Source organism: Pongo pygmaeus, chromosome 8 (assembly GCF_028885625.2).
Source record: "Pongo pygmaeus isolate AG05252 chromosome 8, NHGRI_mPonPyg2-v2.0_pri, whole genome shotgun sequence".
NCBI classification, from domain to species: domain Eukaryota; kingdom Metazoa; phylum Chordata; class Mammalia; order Primates; family Hominidae; genus Pongo; species Pongo pygmaeus.
The window spans coordinates 109,095,387-109,118,060 of record NC_072381.2 but is presented as its reverse complement, the minus strand read 5'-3'; the positions used below and the strand labels follow the sequence as shown (position 1 = coordinate 109,118,060).

Genomic DNA, 22,674 nt, shown 5'->3' with positions numbered 1-22,674 from the left:
ACAGAGTGAGACCCTGTCTCTAAAAAGAAAAAGAAAAAAAGAAATCTATAAAGTAGAAAGCAAAACTGTTCTCATTTCTCCTCTCTCTCATTCCGTGCAAATAACCATGATTATCAGTTTGTTGTACTTTTTTTCTTTTTAATGTGCATAGACACACACATATGCAAACTTCCCCCCATACAGTCCATCCCCCAGATAGATTTAATCATATGGTATACATAGCATTGTAATCTTTTTTTTTCTCAAGATACTATAAACCTTTTCTCATAATGATATAGAAAAGTCCACCTTATCTTTAGTAGGTACATGAACCATAATTTATTTGACCTTTTTTTATCAATAGACATTCAATATTCCTTATCTTTATATACATACACACACACATATATACACACACATACATGCATACACACAATTGTGTGGATAAATTCTTAGCGGTCAAATTGCTGAGTCAAAGGGAATGCAAGTTTGGCGACAGAAATTGCCAAAAAGCTCTCCAAAAAGATTGTTCTCGTCTCTCTCAAGCAACGAAATTTCTAATGACAGCTATTTGCCTTGTGTCAAAAGTTGAGCTTTGCTGAGCACAGCAGAGAGGAAGGTGTGAGTGTGTTAGATGGTGGGGAGGAAGCCCAGGGGTCATTTCCCCTGTAGGCTGTGTGTGGAGGCGGCTGCTGGCCTCTGACTGCTGTGTTTCCCAGGAAAAGGAAACCAAGCTGTGTGTGTTAACCTTTGCCATTCTCTCCAGGGTGTGACGATGGAGTGGGGCACATTTTCAGGATGTGTGTGTTGGGGTCAGTAGGCCTGGGTCAGTCATTGATTTGGGAGTGTGTGGAATGAGAATCCCCTTTTCTGACCCTTTCCTAGATCCACTGGGTTGTTTCCAAGCCCCTTGGAAGCCCAGGAGTGTAATTTTTTTGATGGCTCAGGAGAGGATGTATTTGTTTAATTTCTAGGACTCTGGCTCCTGAATGTCCGGGAGCATTGAGCTTTTCCTCCTGATTTCCATTGCAAGGTGAGCCTTATCACCTCAGCCTAGGCACACTGTCGCCCTCTCTGCGCTCCTGGGCATTACCCAAGATGTCCACTGCCCACTGCTGGGCCTCTCCATTGGAGTGCCTGCTGGCTCGAGGTGATCAGACTTGTTTGCTCTGCCAAGCTGGATTGGGACCAGAGGGTGGTGGCAGGATTGGAAGGAGGAAGGTACAAATGTCCGACCGCATGCTCTCAGGTACTCTGGAGAACGTCCCAGTGGGGACATGTCCAGAACTCTGTGATTGCAAAGTGGGCTCCTTTCCAGGCCCAGCACTTATTGGTGCCCCAGAATCTTCTAGGGGAAGAGACTAAAATTCATCGAGTGCAAAAGACTGTGCTAGGCACTTTGCAGAGGAAGGGAAGTCACATTTATTAAGCACCTACAGTGTCCAAGGCACTGTGGTTGTTCTTGTGTTCTCATTAATCTTCACTGTGAGGCAGGTATTCTTAACACTATTTTATGTGTTTATTTTATGGGGTATAGAGGCTCAGAGAGAATAATAACTTTTCATGAAATTGATCTGATCGATTTTAAGCTATGCAAAATAGAGTGCTGATCCCCGCAAGGATCCCTAGCCACTTGCCTCATGGGCGGCCTCAGTATTGACAGATAGATCATTGTCTCTGTCACCAATTTACAGAGCTAATTGAACCACCAAGACAAATCTTGTGGCAGGGACTCTGTCTTGCTCCAGGCAGTCTGCTGTCGTTATTAAAGAGGACAAAGAGTTCAGGATATAGAGTGAATGGCTGCATTTGAATCTGAGCTTCGTTACTTGCTACAAATATGATGACCTCGGGTAGACCAGTTACCTCTCTGGGCCCTAGTCTCTTCACTTATGAACTGGAGACGATAACAACACTTTTCTCATAGGACTATTGTAAAGAGTAAGTGAGATAATTCGAACAAAGTGCTTAGCAATGCCTGGAACATAGTCAGTACTCAATACATTGGCATGGCCATTAGTGTTTCTGTTACTCCTGATCGATCAATCCCATTGTGCGTGTAAGAAGGTTTGGCAGAGCTGACTCTTTGGGCTGTTTTTCTTCTCGTTCTGGGGGCTGTAAGGACAGAGCTGTGACTGCCTAACTTTTGAAAGGTCCGTGTAGGATTGTGAATCCTGGGAGTTCCTAGTTTATACACTCATTTCCCCTCCAGGAAACATGAAGAAAAGAAAAAGCGTCCAGTCCCAAAGGGGCCAGCCACAGCATGTTCATCCTTTCAGCGGACGCTCCTGGGGACCGTCATTGTTTTCCCAGCCCTGGGCAGCAGAGCTATTTTTTGCTCCTCTGCTCTCCCAGGCTGGCCTTGGTATTAGTAGTGGTTCCACCACTGCCGTGTGTGTGTGTGTGCGCCTGTGTCCATGTGTGTGTCTCCCTGTGTGTGTGTGTGTCCCTGTGTGTGTCTGTGTCTCTGTATGTTTGTGTCCGTGTGTGTGTGCGCCTGTGTCCATGTGTGTGTCTCCCTGTGTGTGTGTGTGTCCCTGTGTGTGTCTGTGTCTCTGTATGTTTGTGTCCGTGTGTGTGTTGTGTGTGTTGCGTGTATGTCCGTGTCCCTGTGCCCTACTTCCTGCTCCCCTCCTATTTCTAGTCATAGCATCATGATCCAAGTCTCACGGCAAATGGGAAGAAGTCAGCTCACTTCCTGAGTGTCTAAATAGCCCCCATTCATTGGGCCACTTTGCACATTGCTAGGCTCTGTGCTGGGTGCCCCATGCATATCACCACATTTAACGGGACACTCCCATTAGAAACCACACTTCGCAGCAAAGGAAACCCTCACTCAGAGGGTCTAAGACACTTGCCTAAGCCCACATAGCAGGGACATGTATGGATTGAAATTCAAATCCATCAAGTGGATAGATTTGAATTTCAAGTCATCTTCCTCCTGTGTGAAGCCAAGATGGCCTCTGGTCCCTTCTGAGGCTCACTTCTTGGTACTCCATTACTCATCTTGCACTGTCCCTCCGTGATTTGTCAGTGTGAGTCCCGATGCCCCTGCTGGGCTGTGAGGGCCTGGAGGTTGGATGCTTTGCCTCATCTTCTCTTTAGCTTGTCTCTAAACCAGGCGCGAGGTCAGCACTCACTGGGTATTTGTTGGTTGCTTTGTTCTTTCACTGATGAAGGGAACAGTAAGTGAGCATCTCTTAGGTGTCAAGTGTGGTGCTGGGCACTAGCATGCCATGATCCACCTTCAGGAGGCTTCCATTCTATCAAGGAGACACAGGGTCAGCTCCCTGAATCCTCACAAGAGCCTCCAAAGGGTAACTACTGCGATCTTCATTCTGCAGGGTAATAATTAGAGGCTCCAGCAGTAGGGAGGCTTCCTCCAGACCCTCTCACCTACTCACTACCCTCCCATTTAAATAAATAGTGGGGCCGGATGAGGTGGCTCATGCCTGTAATTCCAGCACTTTGGGAGGCTGAGGCGGGTGGATCACCTGAGATCAGGAGTTCGAGACCAGCCCAGCCAACATGGTAAAACCCGTCTCTACTAAAATACTAAAAAAAAAAAAAAAAAAAAAAGCCTGGTGTGGTGACACACTCCTGTAATCCCAGCTACTCGGGAGGCTGAGGCTGGAGAATCGCTTGAACCTGGGAGGTGGAGGTTGCAGTGAGCTGAGATGGCGCCACTGCACTCCAGCCTGGATGACAGAGCGAGACTCTCTCTCAAACGAAGGAAGGAAGGGAGGGAGGGAGGGAGGGACGGAGGAAAGGAGACCCATGATTCCAGCAAACAAAGGCAGGCACTGGGTGTGATGGGTACCTGCTACACACTCTCGAAGGATGCTCCCTACTGCAGAGGCATTTGCCATTGTCCCCTCCTCTGAGTCTCTTTTAAAAACCCTTTTCCCCAGAGAAGGTCCATCTGGCCCAGGTCTGCAGTGGAAGCATCTGTGTTTTGGAGGCGACTGGTGAATGTGTGGTTCTGGGAAGAACCTTCTCCTAGCACATTATACCCCGTCCAACTCCCAGAGCCCTTCTGGGGTTTGCTTCTGCTGCATTTACTATGACTGCTTCTGAATACAAAGTCCTGGTGTCAGATGGTCTCAGGACTAGAAAAGTGCTGCTGCCTGGTCATTAGCCCTATAGTCAACCTGTGAGTGTGTGCTACCATGGAGGTCACCCTCCACTACATCCAGGCTTCTAAGTGGTGGTTGTTCCCCAAATCTGCAGGATCACCTCTCTCCCCACCCTAAGAATGAACACCCACTCTAGAGGAGGGGGTGGAATTTTAATAGGGCCCTACCCTGAAGGTCCTCATCATTCTCAGGCTGAGCTCAGAAACCTTAGCCAAGTGGCCACAGGCTGTTGAACTTGATTTTGCTGGCAGGGTTTTGGGTTGGCAAAGATGTGTTTGTATTCTGCTCCTAGGCCACCAGGGATTTGCTTCTGGGAATGGGGACAGTCTCCAAGTGTTGCTACTAGCCACCTCTTTGGCATTTCAGAGCCAGTGAATTTGATTGGCATTAGATCAGCCAGTCATTATCTCAGTGTGTCCCGCAGACTGGCAGGCCTAGTGAGCCGCGGGGGAGAAGAGGAAGATAGTTTCTGCGGATAGAGAGACCTGGGAGGAAGATAGACTCACCCGTGTTAAATAGAGACCAACACAGCCTGTGTCAGGCTGGGTGTTCTGAGCCAACAATTAGCAAACGAAGGCAGATATAATAATTGACTAATCGTGGAAAGCATACTATGAGCACCGCAAGCGATGATCACAGACTCGCTAGGCTAGTAGAGGCCCAAATCAGATGTCGGAACTCTGAGGAGATTTTTATCTGGGTGCAGCCATGTCAAGAGGGGTCTTTAGGCCGGGCACGGTGGCTCACACCTGTAATGCCAGCACTTTGGGAGGCTGAGGTGGGCGGATCACTTGAGGCCAGGAGTTATAAACCAGCCTGCCAACATGGTGAAACCCTGTCTCTACTAAAAATACAAAAATTAGCCAGGTGTGATGGCAGGCACCTGCAATCCTAGCTAGTCGGGAGGCTGAAGCAGGAGAAGCGCTTGAACCCAGGAGGCAGAGGTTGCAGTGAGCTGAGATCACGCCACTGCACTCCACCCCGGATGACAGAGCCAGACCCTGTCTCAAAAAAAAAAAAAAAAAAAAAAAAAAGAGGGGTCTTTAACAGCAGGGCCTTTACTGCTTCCCGGTGGTGTGTAGTGGGCCACAGCAGGGAGGAGATGGGGCACTGGGCCGGCGTTTGGTGTAGGCACTCTCATGGGGAGCTGCAGCCCTGGAGTCCTCTGCTCTGCTGGGTGGTCTGCATCTAGGGGACCAGCCTGTACTAATTTGGAGTATATGTGCCTCCTTCTTACCAACCCCCCATGATAGAACCTTGTACATGGGGGCACTTTGAACAGAAGGTTAGAGCCTATTAGTACCTTAGACAGGCTGGCAGCATCTTCTTGGGTAAGAGCCTGACAATGATGAACTCCACCAGGAAGCCAGAGCAGTGATCGTGTCCCCACACGTGAACTCCGTTTTTCTGGCTGCTCGATCGTGTTCATTTTGATTTCTGGGACCATATGCTTTAGCAGTCAGTCCCAAATGTTAGCTATCCCTGCATCCCCAGACTCCGAAGATTTGGGTAAGTTAAAGAGCTGAGGGTCCTGAAGAGATCGTATGACCTCGAGGACTCTAGAGAACGTTGACAGCCCACCCAGGGGAATAAGGCGCATGTACATTAGAATAAGGCACGCTTTTCTTGGCGTGGCTGCAGTCCTGAGCCAGGGTGCACAGTTTGGGGTGTGAAGCATAGGTTAGATTTCACACCTACTTGTCCACTTGACCACTGGGCGGTGAACAACTTGCCCAACTGTGTACAATGGCCCTAGTGCAGCCAGCTGATCCCAGCCCCACGGTCGTGTGAGCAGGTGAAGGAAGATTGCCATTGAGTTTCTGTTTGGCCTGGGGCCTGGGGCCAGGGGCAGCTGGTAGGAGTCCAGGGAAAGTAAGGCCTTCCTCAGTAAATGGGACCACAGGACCATGGAGATATGCAATTTCCTCCATAGCTCCTAACTCCTTACCTCTCATCGTACATTTTGTAGCCAAGGGGGCAACAGGTACTTACCAGCACTTTCTAATTAAACACAAGGCGGGTCCTAGGCCTTCTAGGAATGGTTGGGCTGTACATTTGCAGTTGCTAATTGGTCCCAGACCAGATCAAATCATGGACATCCCTCCACAGAAACGGGCTAGGCTTCATTCTCAGTGCTCTGGAGCTGCACTGTAAGTCTGGTTTGCATCAAGGGCATTTTCTTGTTGAAGGGAGCAAGGCTAATAGAGGACAGAAGCACCCACTGGGAAGGCGATTTTGGAAGCCTCAGACATTGGTGGGCCTCGTGAGCTGAGCAGACAGAAGGCAGCCCAAGATGACCTCCGGATGGGTGGGACTGGTTGGGCCAGAGCATTGCGCTGGGTGTGTAGCGAGAGTTCCCACGCGGTGTCTGTGGTGATGATTCCACTCCTCCATCAAGGGTGAGCGTGGTGGGAGGGCCTGAGCCCCTGGGTCCCCTCAGTCTGGACTGACCCAGGGGAAGCTGGAAGCAGTTGCTAGCCTCTAGCGAGCCTTCATAGACGCCTACCATCTGCCTGAAATGGCTGGAGACAGGGGAAATAGAATCCATGGGTTTTTAAAATCCAGAAGGAAGAGAAACTCCACCCGTGAAACATAACCCCAAGTAAAGCGTTTGGAAGCAGGATGTTTAATTGCCAAACTTTTCTTGAGACCCAGCTGCCGGGTAATGTTATCTTGACTGCTCCTGAGGCTGGAGGAGAGTGTATCTGGGCCCCCGATGCAGGCTTGTAAACAGAGCTGGCTTTCTTGGATGACCTCTGCCCTGTCCCCCTTCCCTGTCACCTGTTCTTTCTCTGCGGTTTCTCTCTGAAGTTTCCAGTGCTCAGGGAGACTTAAGAAGCTCTGGTGTTGAGGTAGGGAGCTAGGCATGGGCTGGGGTGGAATTTTGTGTGCCCATCACCTGTCTGGAGTGATAATCTAGGATGTCCGAGGTTTGGAAGAAAGCAGACGAGAGAGAGGGATCTGGAGATTGTCCTCGTATCTCTGGGCTTATCTCCAGGGAGGTCTCTTGCTATTTCCTCAACCCAAGATTTAGACTCTGTCCAGGGGGGTAGGCTGGGGGGCCTCTGGCAAATCCCCGAAGTTTGGGAGAACCTGGGAATGGGGGCTCGCTTCCCCATCCTTCACACTGAGTCACATTCATGGCTGCTCAGGGCATAGAAAGTGGGGTGCAAGATGTTAGCAGGAACAATCCTTTGCCAAACAAGGAAAGAACTGCTTTTTGGGGGGAAGCGTGGCTGTATCCTAGCCAGGTGGCTGTGGCCGACAAGGGCCACAAGGACAGCTCTCTGTCAGCTCTTCCCTCTGGCTGGCTCTCCAGCGGGGAGAGTATGGTTTTAGGCCAAGGGTTAAACAGAGATGACTTCGTGTGAATTTTCAACTTTTATTTTTAAAATAGAGACAGAGCCTCACTGTGTTGTCCAGGCCAGTCTCAAACTCCTGGGCTCAAGCGATCCTCCTGCCTTGGCTTCCCAAAGTGCTGGGATTATAGGCATGAGCCACTGCGCCCTGCCCTTTTATTTTTAAAATAGAGACAGAGCCTCACTGTGTTGTCCAGGCCAGTCTCAAACTCCCGGGCTCAAGTGGTCCTCCTGCCTTGGCCTCCCAAAGTGCTGGGATTACAGGCATGAGCCACCATGCCCTGCCAGTTTTCAACATTTCTGAAGAGTAGAGGGCAAATAACTTTTCCGAGGGGGGATGCTCTGGTCACGTGCAGAGTAGTCCTAGGCTAGGCTGGGAAGTGGGACATCTGGGTTCCTGTCCCAGCTCTGCCACCAATGGATGTGAGCACACTCCAGTGATAACCATGTTTTCATCAGTACTGGCGGCCCTGAAGGTTGTGTCCTTTTTATAGAAAAGGAGTCTGAAGGCCTGAGCGGCTGGGCTGGGGTCTTGCAGCCAATAAGGAGGGTGCTGCACCCACATGTGGCTGACTCCAGAGTCTGCTGCTTCCTACCTGGCCATGCCCCTTCCTTGGCAAATCACCACCCTGGCCCCTGGGTTTCTCCTCTGCTTAAGGAGAGGCATCCCTGGATCCTCCCAGCTGCCAGGGGCTGTGAGCCTGTGATTGATTCTCTCTGGGAGGTGAAGGGAAGCCTAATTGCTAGTGGGATGGAGGATGTGTGTTAAGCCTCAGTTAAGCCCTTCCCCTGGGCTCCGCTTGGTTGGTTCCGGAGAAAGGCCGCTGTCTAATGTCGTGCAGGCGAGTGCAGCCCTCTCTCCAGGGGCGGATTGGCCACTTGGGCCCTCCTCACATTTAGCTCCTGGGGTGGAGGTCAGAGAGGCAGCACCTGGTGCGGGCTCAGCCTCTGCTCCTGCCCCAGGACCTGTGGGAAGCAGAGATGCAGGTGGGAGGGGAGATGGAGCTAGGAGTCAGCAGGGGGACCCGGGTAGGTTATAACCCCCAGGAAAATCCCACAGCATTGAGTTTGAGGGGGTCCTCGGCGTCAGTCAGTTTTGTAGCATTCCTAACCATTTGCCTCTGTCTGGGCCCCCAGTTCTGTGTCTTCTTGGTCTCAGGCTCTCGGAAGTCGCCTTTGTTCCTGCATGTTCCTCTAGGTGCACTCCCTCAGCAAGAGCACCGCAGGCTTCTCAGACCACCCACACCTTTATTAAAAAAGATGGTGTCAACCGGTCAGATGCCGTGGCTCATGCCTATAATCCCAGCACTTTGGGAGGCTGAGGCAAGCAGATCACGAAGTGAGAAGATCGAGACCATCCTGGCTAACATGGTGAAACCCTGTCTGTGCTAAAAAATACAAAAAATTAGCCGGGCGTGGTGGCGGGCACCTGCAGTCCCAGCTACTCAGGAGGCTGAGGCAGGAGAATGGTGCGAACCCAGGAGGCGGAGGTCGCAATGAGCCGAGATCACGCCACTGCACTCCAGCCTGGTCGACAGAGACAGACTCTGTCTCAAAAAAAAAAAAAAAAAATGTCAACCAAAAATAAAATTTGAAGGCCCCCTGCAACCATCTGAAGTCACTCCCTCCTAAGCCCGGGCACCCTAACATTGAACCTGAAAGACTGGTTCAGGCCATGACAGGAAGTGGGGATCAGACATGATTCATTATACTCCCTCAGCATCAATATCAATGCAGACCTAAGATCTGATAAGAAACATTTACAATCTGTTCTCTCTGAAGCCTGCTGCCTGGAGGCTTCATTTGCATGATAAAACCTTGATCTCCACAAACCCTTATCTTAATCCAGACACTCCTTTCTAATGGTAGTAACTCTTTCAACCAATTGCCAGAGTATGTTTAAATCCACCTATGACCTGGAAGCCCCTCGTCCCCTACTTAGAGTTGTCTTATTCCTTCCAGATGGAACCAATGTAAATCTTTTTTTTTTTGTTTTTTGGTTTTTTTTTTTTTAAACTTTTTTAAATTTTTATTTATTTATTTATTTTATTTATTTATTTATTTTTATTTTATGATTATTATTGTACTTTAAGTTTTAGGGTACATGTGCACAATGTGCAGGTTAGTTACATATGTATACATGTGCCATGCTGGTGTGCTGCACCCATTAACTCATCATTTAGCATTAGGTATATCTCCTACAGCTATCCCTCCCCCCTCCCCCCACCCCACAACAGTCCCCAGAGTGTGATGTTCCCCTTCCTGTGTCCATGTGTTCTCATTGCTCAATTCCCACCTACGAGTGAGAATATGCGGTGTTTGGTTTTTTGTTCAGTAAACTATCGCAGGAACAAAAAACCAATGTAAATCTTATATGTATTGATTGATGTATTGTATTTCCCTAAAATGTATAACGCAGGCTGTACCCCATCCACCTTGGGCACATGTCATCAGGACCTCCCGAAGCTGTATCGCAGGTGTGTCCTTCACCTTGGCAAAATACACTTTCTAAACTGATTGAGACTTGTTTCAGATACTTTTTGGTTGACAATGTCATTCAGTCCTGATCAAAGTAGTTCAATTTAGATAAATTTACATACAGGGAGATAGTCCAGTTCAGTTAAGAGCATAGGTATTAGAATTCAGCTAGAACTGGGTTCAAATCTTTTGCTCTGTAATTTATTAGCTGTGTAACTTCAGGCAAGTTACTTAGCTTCTCTGAGCCTCACCTTCTTCTTGTACAATATGGGTATAACAGTGGTAGCTACTTCATTGGGCTGAAGATTAAATGAGCTAATGCATATACATGCTTTGTGCTGTACTGGTAACTAGTTACATTTAGTTGCTTAAACATTAGGTAACATTAAGTTATCAAAATGGTTTTACAATGTATCATGTGATACCTATTTACATATGATGTAAAGCACAGCACACCCCCATTTATTATAATAATAGCCAATAGTCTATTTTGAGCTGATGAAGATAGGGGTGGCCTTTTACCTTATGTTCTGTATCAGGGTCACATGTCATAAATGCCCCATCTCTGGGTGGCAGCACTCAGGCCTGTTTGCTTTGGCTTTATGGACCTCTCCTTGGTTGCGTTTCAGAAAAAACTCACCATGGCATGAGGCTGCCTCTGTGTCCTAGAGATAGGAAGGGAGAAGAGACTGGATTCAGCTCATTTTCCTGTGTGTCACCTGAGCAGCCAAGCACAAAGCCTCACCACGCCTGTGGCAAACCCTGTTCCAGGCACCTGGGAGGTGGGCCAGTCTGATGGCAAGGTGTCTAAATGCCACTTCTCTTTGCTAACGTTCCTCCTTCTCATCATGGCCCAGATCCCTGGCCTCACTGGCTATTTTGTTCCCCCAGCCCCACCCCCACAGACCTATAGGACACAGTGACTAGGCAGAGACCCCGGAATCTGAATTTTTATGAAGCCCGCCCCCGGCCCCAGGTGATCCTAAAGGGCGCCCTGGCCTGGGAACCACCATTGAGGACCTACAGCCATTGCCTCTCTCCTGAGGGAGGAAGGGAGGCAGAGGTCTCACCTGTGTCTTATCAGTGCCCTCCCTTAACTGTCCTCCTGGAGACACCCCTGCAGGTGTCCCTCCCAGGGAGAAGTTCAACAGAATAGCCCTGAGGCTGTGGGAGGGCACCCATTCCTCTAACTCAGGCCTTTCCCAGGAGGGACAGAAATAGTGGGAAGAGCAGGCCAGATCGTGTGGACCGGGGGCTTTCTCTCCTTCTCCAAGGATTCCTAAGTCAATTCACCCTTCCAGAGTGGCATGAGCTCTTGCAGAGCCTGATGGAGACTTGGGAACCGGGGTGATAGCCTGGCCCCGAAATGCCTTCATTGTGAGGCTCCCAAAGAGAAAAGTTTTCCAGTCTCCCACGTGCTAAAGCCTCTTCTTCAAATCCGTTTCTCATCCAGAAGACCAGTGTGTTTGTTCAACATAGCAAAGTGTTTTCTGAGCACCTGCTCTGTGCCAGGCACTGAGCAAAGACAGGGATGCTGAGATGAATCACACATCAATGAGCACTTCTGGTCTCCTGAAAGGCATTTCAGAGTGAGTTCTGAGGATCCACTGTAGCAAAACAAGCTGGGGTTTGTTAAAAGTGTAAACATCCGAGCCCTCAAAACCCAGGTCTGCAGAATTTCAGAGAGCGGGGTCCACCTGAAATTTCGGAAGGCCTCTTGTAGTCTCATTCACTCTAAAGCTTGTGAACCAGTGGAAATTAGCTATCTAAAAAGGCCAGGCATGGTGGCTCATGCCTGTAATCCCAGCACTTTGGAAGGCCAAGGCAGGTGGATCATCTGAGGTCAGGAGTTTGAGACCAGCCTGGCCAACATGGCGAAACCCCGTCTCTACTAAAAATACAAAAATTAGCCAGGCATGGTGGCAGGGGCCTGTAATCCCAGCTACTTGGGAGGCTGAGCCAAGAGAATCGCTTGAACCAGGGAGGCGGAGGTTGTGGTGAACCGAAATCACGCCACTGCACTCCAGCCTGGGCAACAGAATGAGACTCTGTCTCAAAAACAAACAAACAAAAATGCAATGACCTCAATTTTATGTTTATTGTATGAAATATATACAAATAAAAGAAGGAAATTAGAACCACTTATTCTTATTCTGATCCTACTTTCCTAAGATAATCATTGTTGGCATTTGATGAAATATCCCTCTAGGGGTGTGTGTGTGTGTATGTGTGTGTGTGTGTGTGTGTGTGTGTGTGTGTGTGTGTTTAGACATATATTGTAGCATCTACATGGTAGCTGATACTGTGCTAGCCCCTAGGGACAGATGAGATGAGAAAAAGGGTGGTCCTGCCATATGGAACACCTGCAGTCATGTTACATGATGCCTGGCACGGACAGCTTGAAATCCAGCCTTGCTCACCTGCTCTTACCTTTTTCCCCACAGGTATACATCATCAATGTGACCTGGTCTGACTCCACCTCCCAGACCATCTACCGGAGGTACAGCAAGTTCTTTGACCTGCAGGTGAGTTGGTCAGAGCTCGGACAGTGGCCCGAGTCTCTCTGGTGGGCTGGCCTCTCTCATACCCTCGCTTATCCAGGGAGCCCCCAACAGAGCTGTCAGGGTCAGAGTACAGGTGGGAGCAGAGGGACAGAGGAGGGAAGCTCGAAGGTGGAGCTGGGCTCGTCTCAATCTTGCATACTGCAGGCAGACACTCGGGGCTTTGCTGGCCTCCTCTGATGGTCTTAACAGTCGCGCTTTGTCACCCTCCCTTGCCTGCAGGAAACTGTGGTGGAGAGGCGGGAGGATGGCGGGCGGTGCTGTGTGCCTGACCAGACGTGTGTCTCTAAACATCCAGGGTGAGACAGAAGCCACCGCATCATTGCAGGCAAAGAAAAGCAAACGCACAGGGAAGACCGAAACAGAAAATAAGCAATTTTTTCAACTACAGGCACAAACTAGGCATACATACCACGGTGTCTGTCTGACCGAATGAGGCACTTGCCACCCAGTGTGTACATGTACGTGGTAGGCGTGTGTCTCTAAGACACAAAGGCATGTTCACAAATGGGTCCCACAGCTACCCCTGCAGACACCCCCTTGGTGCCAGCTAAGTTAGTCAGGCCTCTTTGGGTTGCAAGTGATAGTTTTACACTTGCACTGGCTTAGACACAAAGGAGATGTGATTGGAAGGAGGGACCAGGGAAGCTTGTGCAGCCGACCACATGGTGAGAAGGGCAGTGAGTCAGAGGCTTCAGGAATGCCTGAAACCAGGATCTGCTCTCCCTCTGTCTTGTCTCTGCTTCCCTCTGGCACTGCCCTCAGCTTCTGTTACCTCACACCCTGAGGAATGTGGCTGTCAGCAGCTCTAGAATCTTATATCTTTTGGCTTCCAACAGAGGGGAAATTGACTCCCAGTTCCAAGTTGAAAAATCCCAGGGACAATTTTGATTGGTCTGGCTTGGGTGAGGTGCCCTCTCTGGACCAATCAGTATGGCTGGGAGTTGAGGGTCTTTTAGCACAGACATGGCCACTAGGGAACTCACCTCTGCGGATCACAGGCAAGTACTAGAGAAGGGAGAATCAGTGTGAGCTGAGCAGTGGCCCTTTCAGGTAGAGCCAAGATGTTCTAGATTCCTCTAGGGGCTGAGAGCCTGGTTTAGGCCAATAAAAACGCAAAGAGACACCCACTTCTACCCTCACAGCCAGGGTCCACTCCTTTCTTGGCAGGCCTTTGGTTGTCAGTCATCTTGGAGAGGTCATCTTGGGTACCGTGTGCTTGCCCCCAGTACCTGATTCTATCTCATTGTCCTCATTGCCCTACCTATGAGACAAGCCAAGGGTGAGCTAGCTTCCTGTATTACAAATCCTCTCTTAACCCAACAATGTGGGATTGAATATCCCATTGAATATGGGATTGAAAGCCACTCCTTACTCTCCAGCCTTCTTCCTCTTCCCTCCTCAATTCATGTCCAGTCTCCTTAATTCTGGTGTAATCTGGTGGGGTTTGCTGATACTCCATCAATGGGTGCAGTGTGCTGGACAGGAAGTGATAACTCAGTTGGGGAGAGGGAACCCTGAAAGGACTCATTGATGAGCTGGAGGGGGCCTGAAAGCCAGTGGAAACTTCCAAATCAGAACTTTTCTTCCCCCCTTCCCTTATGGTTCCCCACCCCCTCCTGCATTGCAGAATCTCAGGAGAAAGGAATGCTGCTCCCCCACCACCACCTCCCTTGCCTGGAGGGCTCATTCCCTGTGTGTGAAAAGGGAACACGCAAGCAGGGAGCAGCTAGTGCAGCATGCTGGCCCTAGCTTGGCAATGGCCATGAGCTTGGCCAGGCTTGTCCATGTGGATCATTGCTGACCTGTAGATGCAGTTTGGGAAGGGGTTGGAATCGTTCTTTGGAAATTAACTTATGAGCCAAGCATAGCATCTTTACGAACCCATTTTACCTGCCATGATGAGTTTTAGTGGCGTTCATTTTGAAAAGCCTTGCTTATTTATCAGGTCGCTGATTTTGATATGATGGATCCTATAGAGGAAGAACAAAGGGAGTTGCTAGCTCCATCTCTGGTCATTGGTGCACCTCAGAACTCATGTCCCTGAGAGGTTGTGTAAGAGAGCAGCTTAGAGTTTAGGCACTGGGGGCACATTGCCTGGGACCGGTTACTGGCTGTCACCATGTAACTCCGGACAGGCTCCTTCACTTCTCTAGGCTTGCTTTTCTCATCTGTAGTGTGAAGGTTCGAATTGCCTGCCCGGTAGGGTTGTTGGGAGGAATGAATGAGTGAATCCATGTTTCTCCCAACACTTAGTTGCCTAGTGAGTTGCCTGGTGTTGCCAGGTTGCAGGGATGTTGGGCTGCATGGCTGGGGGGCGTCTAGGGGCTGGAGACCCTCTCACTGATGTTGCTTTGTGGCTTCCCTCACTTGGCATCACTCTGTGGTGAGCTCCCTGTGCCCAGTCCCTGCCGGTGTATTCAGAGCTAGGTAGGCCTCAGGCTCCTCTCTGAAGCTGTCCTATGGGGCAGGGTGGGAGCCCGTTGGGAGCTGGGATGTGGCCCAGGGGCAGCTCTCAAAAATGTTTTGCTCCTTTCCTTTTTGGCTGACCCTGAGAATCCCAGGCTTACCAGGCCCGCCTCCAGGGAGCTGCTCCCCGGGTTTCACCACCTCATGGTTCTAAGCCTCCTGGGGGCCACAGACCCCTCTGTGAATCTGATGGAAGCCCTCTCCCTGGAAAAGAGTGGATACATACAATTTTACTTACAGTGGCAAGTGTTCACAGACTCCCTGTAGACCCCCAGTGAAGAACTAGCCAGGTGTGATGGTGTGCCTGTAGTTCCAGCTATTCGGGAGGCTGAGGTGGGACGATCACTTGAGCCTGGCAGGTCGTGGCTGCAGTGAGCTATGATTGCACCACTGCACTCCAGCCTGGGTGACAGAGTGAGACCCTGTCTCAAAAAAACAAAAAGAACTGCTGAGCTAAACCAGTTTAGGTCATGAATCATACATTCACAACCGGTACTACTTGGGCAGCATTTGGGGGTCTATTCAGATAACAACAGGAGGCCTGGACACCCCTTTGACCCCTTTGATAGACCCCTGGATCCCCCTGTACAAGTTGGTTCCCTGTACCACAGCGTGGGTCTCCCCGTACTTCCCCTCCCTTATGTCTCCCTCTTCAGATGTTTTCCTTTGTTCCCGAAGGCCAGGCACCCACGAGGCGGCCTTGGGTCCCCAACTCTGTCACACAGCCCGGGAACCAAGTGCAAAGCGATCCCAAGCGGTCCCTGACCCTCTCTGGTCGTGAGTTGAGGGCCATGGGGTATGTGCAGATCCAGTTTCATTCGGAACAGCACACGGACCCTCTGTTTCTCCCTTTGGGAGCACACAGGGAGATGGACACTTGCACCCTGCCCTTCACACTCTGCAGCCATGAGGCCAGGAAGCACCTGAAGGGTGCTCTGTCATCTGAACAGAAACCCCACACTCTTCGGTTTTTCTATTTCTCTCCACAGCAGCTTCCACATCAGCACAGCCCTTCCCCACCCCCTCACCCCCACACTCCCCACCCCCTCCCAGATTCTAAGATCTGAAGCAGAACATTTCTCTGGTTATTATCTTCAAAGCTCCTGCCTGGACCTAACTGCCCTGCATGTGAAGCTCTCAGTAGATCCTTGGAAATGAACAGTCTCAGGCACACACCAGCCCTGAGAACAGCAAGCAGGAGGGAGCCAAGAGCCTGAGGCCTGTCCTTGGAGAAGGTTCACTGTCCCTTTGGGGTGACTCATGGCATTAAGGACAGGGTACTTAGAACTCTGGTGGTGCATTGAGGAGCTGTTCACAGGAAATGGGGAAAGTCAGAGGGTTGGAAGAGATGGAAAGAACCCCTCCGATCACCTGGTAACTGCTCATTCTATGCTTTCTGAAGCCTTGGGACTGTGCAGAGCAGAGCCATTTATCTCAGCGTCCCCTTCCCGTCCCACCACCCACCTTCTTCACTCACAGCTTACCTGCCACCTATGAGGCCTTGGATTAGGGTTGCCAGATAAATATGAGATGTCCAATTAAATTTACATTTCTGATAAACAGCAAATGCTTTTTTAAGAAGAAGTGTGGGCACTAGGCGTGGTGGCTCATGCCTATAATCCCAGCACCTTGAGAGGCCGAGGTGGGAGGATAGCTTGAGTTCAGTAGTTCAAGACCAGCCTGGGCAATGTGGCAAGATCCCATCTCTACAAAAAATAAAAAAAATTAGCCGAGTGTGGTGGCATGTGCCTGTAGTTCCAGCTACTCAAGAGGCTGAGTTGGGATAATTGCTTGAGGCCGGGGAGGTCCAGGCTGCAGCGAACTGTGATTGCGCCACTGCACTCCAGCCTGGGCAATAGAGTAACACCCTATCTCAAAAAAAAAAAAAAAAAAGATGTTCCAAACGTTGCATGGCATATACTTACACTAAAAAATGTTATTTGTTGTTTATCTGAAATTCAAATTTAATTGTGCGTCCTGTATTTTCACTTGTTAAATCTGGGAGCCCCAGCCTGGCTGAGTGTGAGAGGCGAGGGTGGAAGTAGAAAGATGAGAGTCCAGGCTGGCTCCGGGTAAGAGTGGATGAGCCTGTGCTAAGGCCCCCCAGGCAGCAGCTTTTGTACAGAGTAGAAGTGGCGCAGGCTGAGGAACACACTTTTGAGAAGGACAAGGTCTCTTCCTGCCAGGAGTCTACGTCTCATGGGAAAGGCAAACTTGGAAACAGTTAAGTCCACTGTAGATGAACTAAATACTAGATTGAGGTACAAGCAACATGCTATGAGATGAAGAGGAAGGAAAGAGCATTCTTGGGAGAGGGAACAAAGAAGATGCCCATATGGTCTCTCTCTCTTTTTTTTTTTTACATTTATTTATTTAGTTTTTAGAGACAGGATCTCGCTGTGTCACCCAGGCTGGAGTGCAGTGGTGTGATCATGGCTCACTGAAGCCTCGACCTCCCAAGTTCAAGAGATCTTCCAGCCTGAGCCTCCCAAGTAGCTGGAATCACAGATGCATGCCACCATAACTAGCTAATTTTTTTTTTAAATTTTTTGTAGAGACAGGGTCCCACTATGTTGCCCAGGCTGGTCTCAAATTCCTGGGCTTAAGTGATCCTCCCGCCTCGGTCTTCCAAAGTGTTGGGATTACAGGCATGAGCCACCACACCCAGCCCCCATATGGTCTTAATTAGTGACAGTAGCCTAGGGTGACATAGCCAAACACCCACACTCTAGTTTGGGGGGATTTGGTTGTTTTTTGAGAATCCTTATCAGGGTAAAATATGTCTCTAGTTTCCTTCCTTCCTTCCTTCCTTCCTTCCTTCCTTCCTTCCTCCCTCCCTCCCTTCCTCCCTCCCTCCCCCTCTCCCTGTCTCCCTCCCTTCCTTCTTTCCTTCCTCCCATCCTTCCAATATTAAGTGTCTGCCTTGTACATCCAGGCGGTGTGCCAGCTCTGGGACACATTGATGATCCAAAGCAGATCTGGTTCCTGCCTTTATGGGTCTCACAGCTTAGTGAGGGAAGACAGATTTTAGTTAAAAAACAAAAACAATATTGTTTTACACCATTCCAGATGTAACAAAGGAAGGTGCCATAGACATATAGGGAAACCTTATACTCTGGATCAGAGCAGGCTTACTGAAGAAGTAAGTTTTATCTGACACATCAGTGAGTTAATTTATCTTATTTTACTTTTGAGATGAGAGACTCTTTTGTGCTTCTAATGAAAGCCAAAGACTCCCCAGACAAGTGCATGAATGTGCATCTATAATTCTAATAACCTTTTTGGTTATTCATACCCTGCCTGAAATCCATCCATGAGCACCAGGATAACACCCTCTGCTCTTCCCCAGACCTTCTTCTCTCCCCATATCTCCTGCCATGAGACTTCAGAGCCAGACTCACACACAGGGGCTGCCCACTCAGAACCCCCAGGTACGGAGGCTTTAAAGCTGTACTGTCCAATGCAGTGGCCACTAGCCACATGTGGCTATTTTAATTAAAGTTAATTAAAAATTTTTGAAATTAAATTTTAAAAATTAAATGAAATAAAAGTAAATGTTTAGTTCCTTGGTTGTACTTGCTAGATCACAAGTACGCAGTGGCGGCTGTGGCTAGTGATTGTGTATTGGGCAGATATAGAACATTTCTATTATCCCAGAAAATTCTATTAGACTGGTAGTTTAGACAACTTTGAACACACAACAGGCTTGAGCTGGCTTTCTGGCCACCCTACAATGATCTGTCACCTCCCAGCCCCTTCCTGAGTTGCCCCCTGAAATCTTCTAGGGCCCTGGCAAGAAGAGGGAGATTATTCTCCTGCACAGTTTGCCCATCCTTAGAGCATTTCAGCTCAGCAGCTATTCCAAACACTTCTGGAAACCAGGTCAGTCTCCCGAGAGGGCTTCTAAGAGCCTTTCAGATGTCAAGTTAAGAACAGGGAAGAGGTGAGGCTCTTAGTCTCCAAGTGGAAATTGGTTTCTTCTAAAAATAACTCACCACTCAGCCCTATCTGACCAGGAAAAGGACCTGTCCCAGGGGAAGCTGACCAGGACAGGGCCTAATGTTGAGGCCCATTTGGTGATTAAGGGCCTGGGTTTCTTGGAGGTGCAGTTGAGGTGGGAGGAGGGGTGGCAGATGCTCTTTTCAGTTGCTTTCTCACCGGTGGCTGGACCATGTTTCCAGCCTTTGTCTATTTCCTTGCACCGCTCCTTCCTGGTCCCACTGAGGAGGTGCCGGAAGGTTCTCTAAAGCCCTGGCTCCATGGACGGCTGTTTCACAATCTGACCTACAAGGCACTGGGCTACAGTAATTGCTCTGCAAACACCAACTCCACTGGGCTGCTAGTGCTTTAGTCTGAACTCTGGCCAGCGAGTGCACAGGGTCAATATTTGATCAGAACTGGGAGAGGCCCTTTATTTTCCCCTGCACCACTTGGAAGATAGAGTTAAGAGGGTTGTTCAGGTTTGCTCATTGGCTCTGAAGGACTTAACCTATTTTGACAAGCTTTTCTCTCTATTCCTTATTCATCTCTCCAGACTCTCCACCCATGCACCCCACCCCAGGGTCACACTCACTTTCCAGCTCTCCAACAGCCCACCTCATGATGGGTGAAAAAATTATAATTCCTGAATCACTAACAACCAGCCTTGGAATGAATGTGTATATGGGTGTGGGTGTGTACTGATGTCACTTACGGAGCTTTATGGGATCATTGCATTTTTAGAGTTAGAGGAGTTCTTATTCCAAGTGCCTCACTTTGCAGGTAACAAACTGTTAATTTTTCTATTCATTAAATTTATGTAAGCTTTCATTTGGTTTAATATCCAAAGCAGGCCTCAGCTGAGATCAAACTGGGGTGATCCCAGTGTGTGCCAAGAACCAACCTGAAAGCAGAAAAGAGGAGGAAATGTCTCTTCCGCAGGCACTCTGCCGTTTAATCATTGAGGGAATTTGTTTGAGATTACTGACCCTAGATTAAAGCGATGAGGCCACAGCCTGGGGAGGTAACTTGCTAAGTTCTAAGAATGATCTTGTACCAAGGATAGCAGAGAGCTCCAGCACACCTGGTGTGGCAGTGCCAGCTCCAGAATGTGCTGAACATGGGTCATTGTGAATGCTCACATGCCCTAGACAGAGGAGAACATCAGCCTTGACTGAGGTCATTTACTGGTCCCAGGCAGGCACAGACAGCCTCATGTTGTCTGCAATGGCAAAAATGGGAAACAGCCTAAAAGACCATCCATACAGAGTTCGTAAGTCAACTGTGGTATTCTCACAGCACTTAGTACAGCAGCCAAAGCAAATGAGACTGATCCATGGATGGATCTCCAAGAAACATTCTGAACAAACAATGCAAGTTTCAAAACAGTATTTATAGTATGATAATAATTATATAAAAAACCCCAACAACAAGATTTATATTTTGCAGCTACATATCCAGCATATGAATGTAAATGTTTTTTAATCTAGAAGGCTGTACTCCAGATTGGTATCCGAGTCATCTCTAGATGGGGGTTAGGGATATCAGTGGGAGGAAGGGCTTGATAAAGGGGGAACCTTATCTTAATGTTTTACTCTTTTAGAAAAGAAGAATGCATTCATATATTATTTGCAACATTAATATTGAATAGTTAAAGAGTCACCAATGGGGGGAGCTAGGGTTGGTGGGAAGTCAAAAATAAAATATGTCTTTCCTGGTCATTATGATACAATGGGACAGAAAGCACAGGTGAAAAAAGTAAACATAAGAACATGTCTAACAAGGAGGACATGAAACTCATTATAAAAATCACATTACTTCATATTTCCTGGACCATCATTCTAGATCATTCCTGTGGAATGTAAACTGGTTAGATCCCATTACAACCAACTCCAGGGACGTGTCCAAATTATCTTGTCCAACTGGAATCTTGTATTCAGATATTACTCAAAATCTGCAAACTACATATTGAGGCAGGAAGCACTTGGGTGGGGGTTCTTGTGTCATGACGAAACGGTACTCAGAGTTGTGTGTTGCTGGGGCACAGTGGCTAAGGGCATGCGCTCCAGCACCAGGGCGCTTGGGTTTCAAGACCAGCCCCAGCACTTACTGTCTAAGCTTTGATGAGTGATTTAACCTCTCTGTGCTTGATTTCTCATCTGTATAATGGGTGTATAGTAGTAACTGCCTCACTGGGTAACAGGAAAAATAAAATGACACAGTCCATATAAAGAAAACCCTTAGGATAGGACTGGCACAGAGACTCTAGACAGGTAAGCTGAAATGTCACCAATTAGGCCCTCAGAAGCTTAAAACTCCAAAAAGCCAGAGAGCCCCACTCCATCTAGAGACAGAAGTTTCTTCCTGTGCCCCATTAATGTAGACATCACTTTCACCAAATAGCTCAGCATGCCTCCAGGGGAGAGAGGCAGAAGGCAGTGTTAAAGGTTTTCTAGATAAATGCTTTTCACCTTCAAAGTTTAACTACAAACCTATTTCCCTTCCAACAATGCTGTTAGGGAAACATTGTTTTTTAAAAAGTAATTATTAGTTGACAGCTTTTCCTTGCTCCTGGAAAGAGGCATCTTTGATTCCTGAAGGAACACATAGGGGTTCCAGGGGAGCCTTGTGGGGCTTTCATCGGCTCTTGGGGATTCCCTGGCTGGCTCCGCTCCACCTGGGGGCTGGCTGGGCTCCAGCGCCCCTTTCAACTTGTGCCTGTGGCCTGAGTTTGAACTCCAGCTTCCTCCTGCCTCTCCTGAGTTCCCCTTTGGCAGTTCCTGTTGGCAGGTGAGGGGGTTGTGGAATATGGGGAGAGGAAGACCAGGGTGAATTGGCACCTCTGGACAGGCTCAGGATGGGAAAGCCAGTTACCATTGAGTTTGAATCCTGGGGTTACCTGGGGTCCGGCTGGAGGGTGTTGGGAAAAGTTTGGGTTGATCTTTTTTCCCCTTTAAGCAGATGGAGTTTGCAACTTCTCGTGCAGTTTCTCAACCTTGTGGGTTTAGGAAGACCCGTGTGCTTGTGGGGGGCCTCTCAGGTCCAGAGCAACTTGGGACCTGGTTCCAAACAGATGGAGAGAGGTACAGAAGGAAGGTGGTGAGAGTGGAGATAGAGCATCTAGGAGAGGTCTCTGCATATCTGTGCATAAAGGGAAATAAGACCCAGAGGGCTGAGCTCAGGCCCTGAGAACCACCGCCTCGGGGCCTGCCCTCAGGAGAACTTTCCACCCAGCCAGAGCCTGTGGACATCAAGAGAGCTGGGGAACTTGTGTGACACTGAAGCTGCTGGGAGTTGTCAGATATGCACCGTGCTGTAGGTGTGCATGGGAAATCACACCTTTCCTATACAGATGAGGACTCGCTCTGTGAGCCTCATTTTGGATGGTTGTGTGCATTTGATCCAGGCCCAGGGTATTCACAGTGTTCACAGGGTGTTCGGCCAAATCCTGTTCCTAATGGACTCAAGGCCCTGTCAGATCAGACCTTCATTTGTGCAGTAGAAAATCAAAAGCCATCTCTGCCCTTTGCTGCACCCCCAGCCTCTCCATGGGGTCAATGTGGGATTTTCATACAGCAGAGGAAGCTCTTTTGTAAACTGGGGAAAATTGTAAGAAGCTGGAATGTCCTCTGGGTGTCAATCCCTGGCACTGTTCATTGGCTCTAAACTTCTGGGTGACGTCTTGTGAGTGTGAGTGCTAGGAGCCTTGGGGGC

The 22,674-nt window shown here is 48.9% G+C and overlaps 1 protein-coding gene across 3 annotated transcripts in view; it reads left to right on the top strand.

Moving 5' to 3' along the window:
• Positions 1-22,674, top strand: part of SH3PXD2A (SH3 and PX domains 2A) — a 258,939-nt gene that overhangs the window by 42,160 nt on the left and 194,105 nt on the right. For all 3 annotated transcript variants that reach the window (XM_054436530.2, XM_054436528.2, XM_054436529.2), the window contains exon 2: positions 12,397-12,477. In XM_054436530.2, the coding sequence (XP_054292505.1) occupies positions 12,397-12,477 (81 nt within the window). The remainder of the gene's footprint in view (positions 1-12,396; positions 12,478-22,674) is intronic.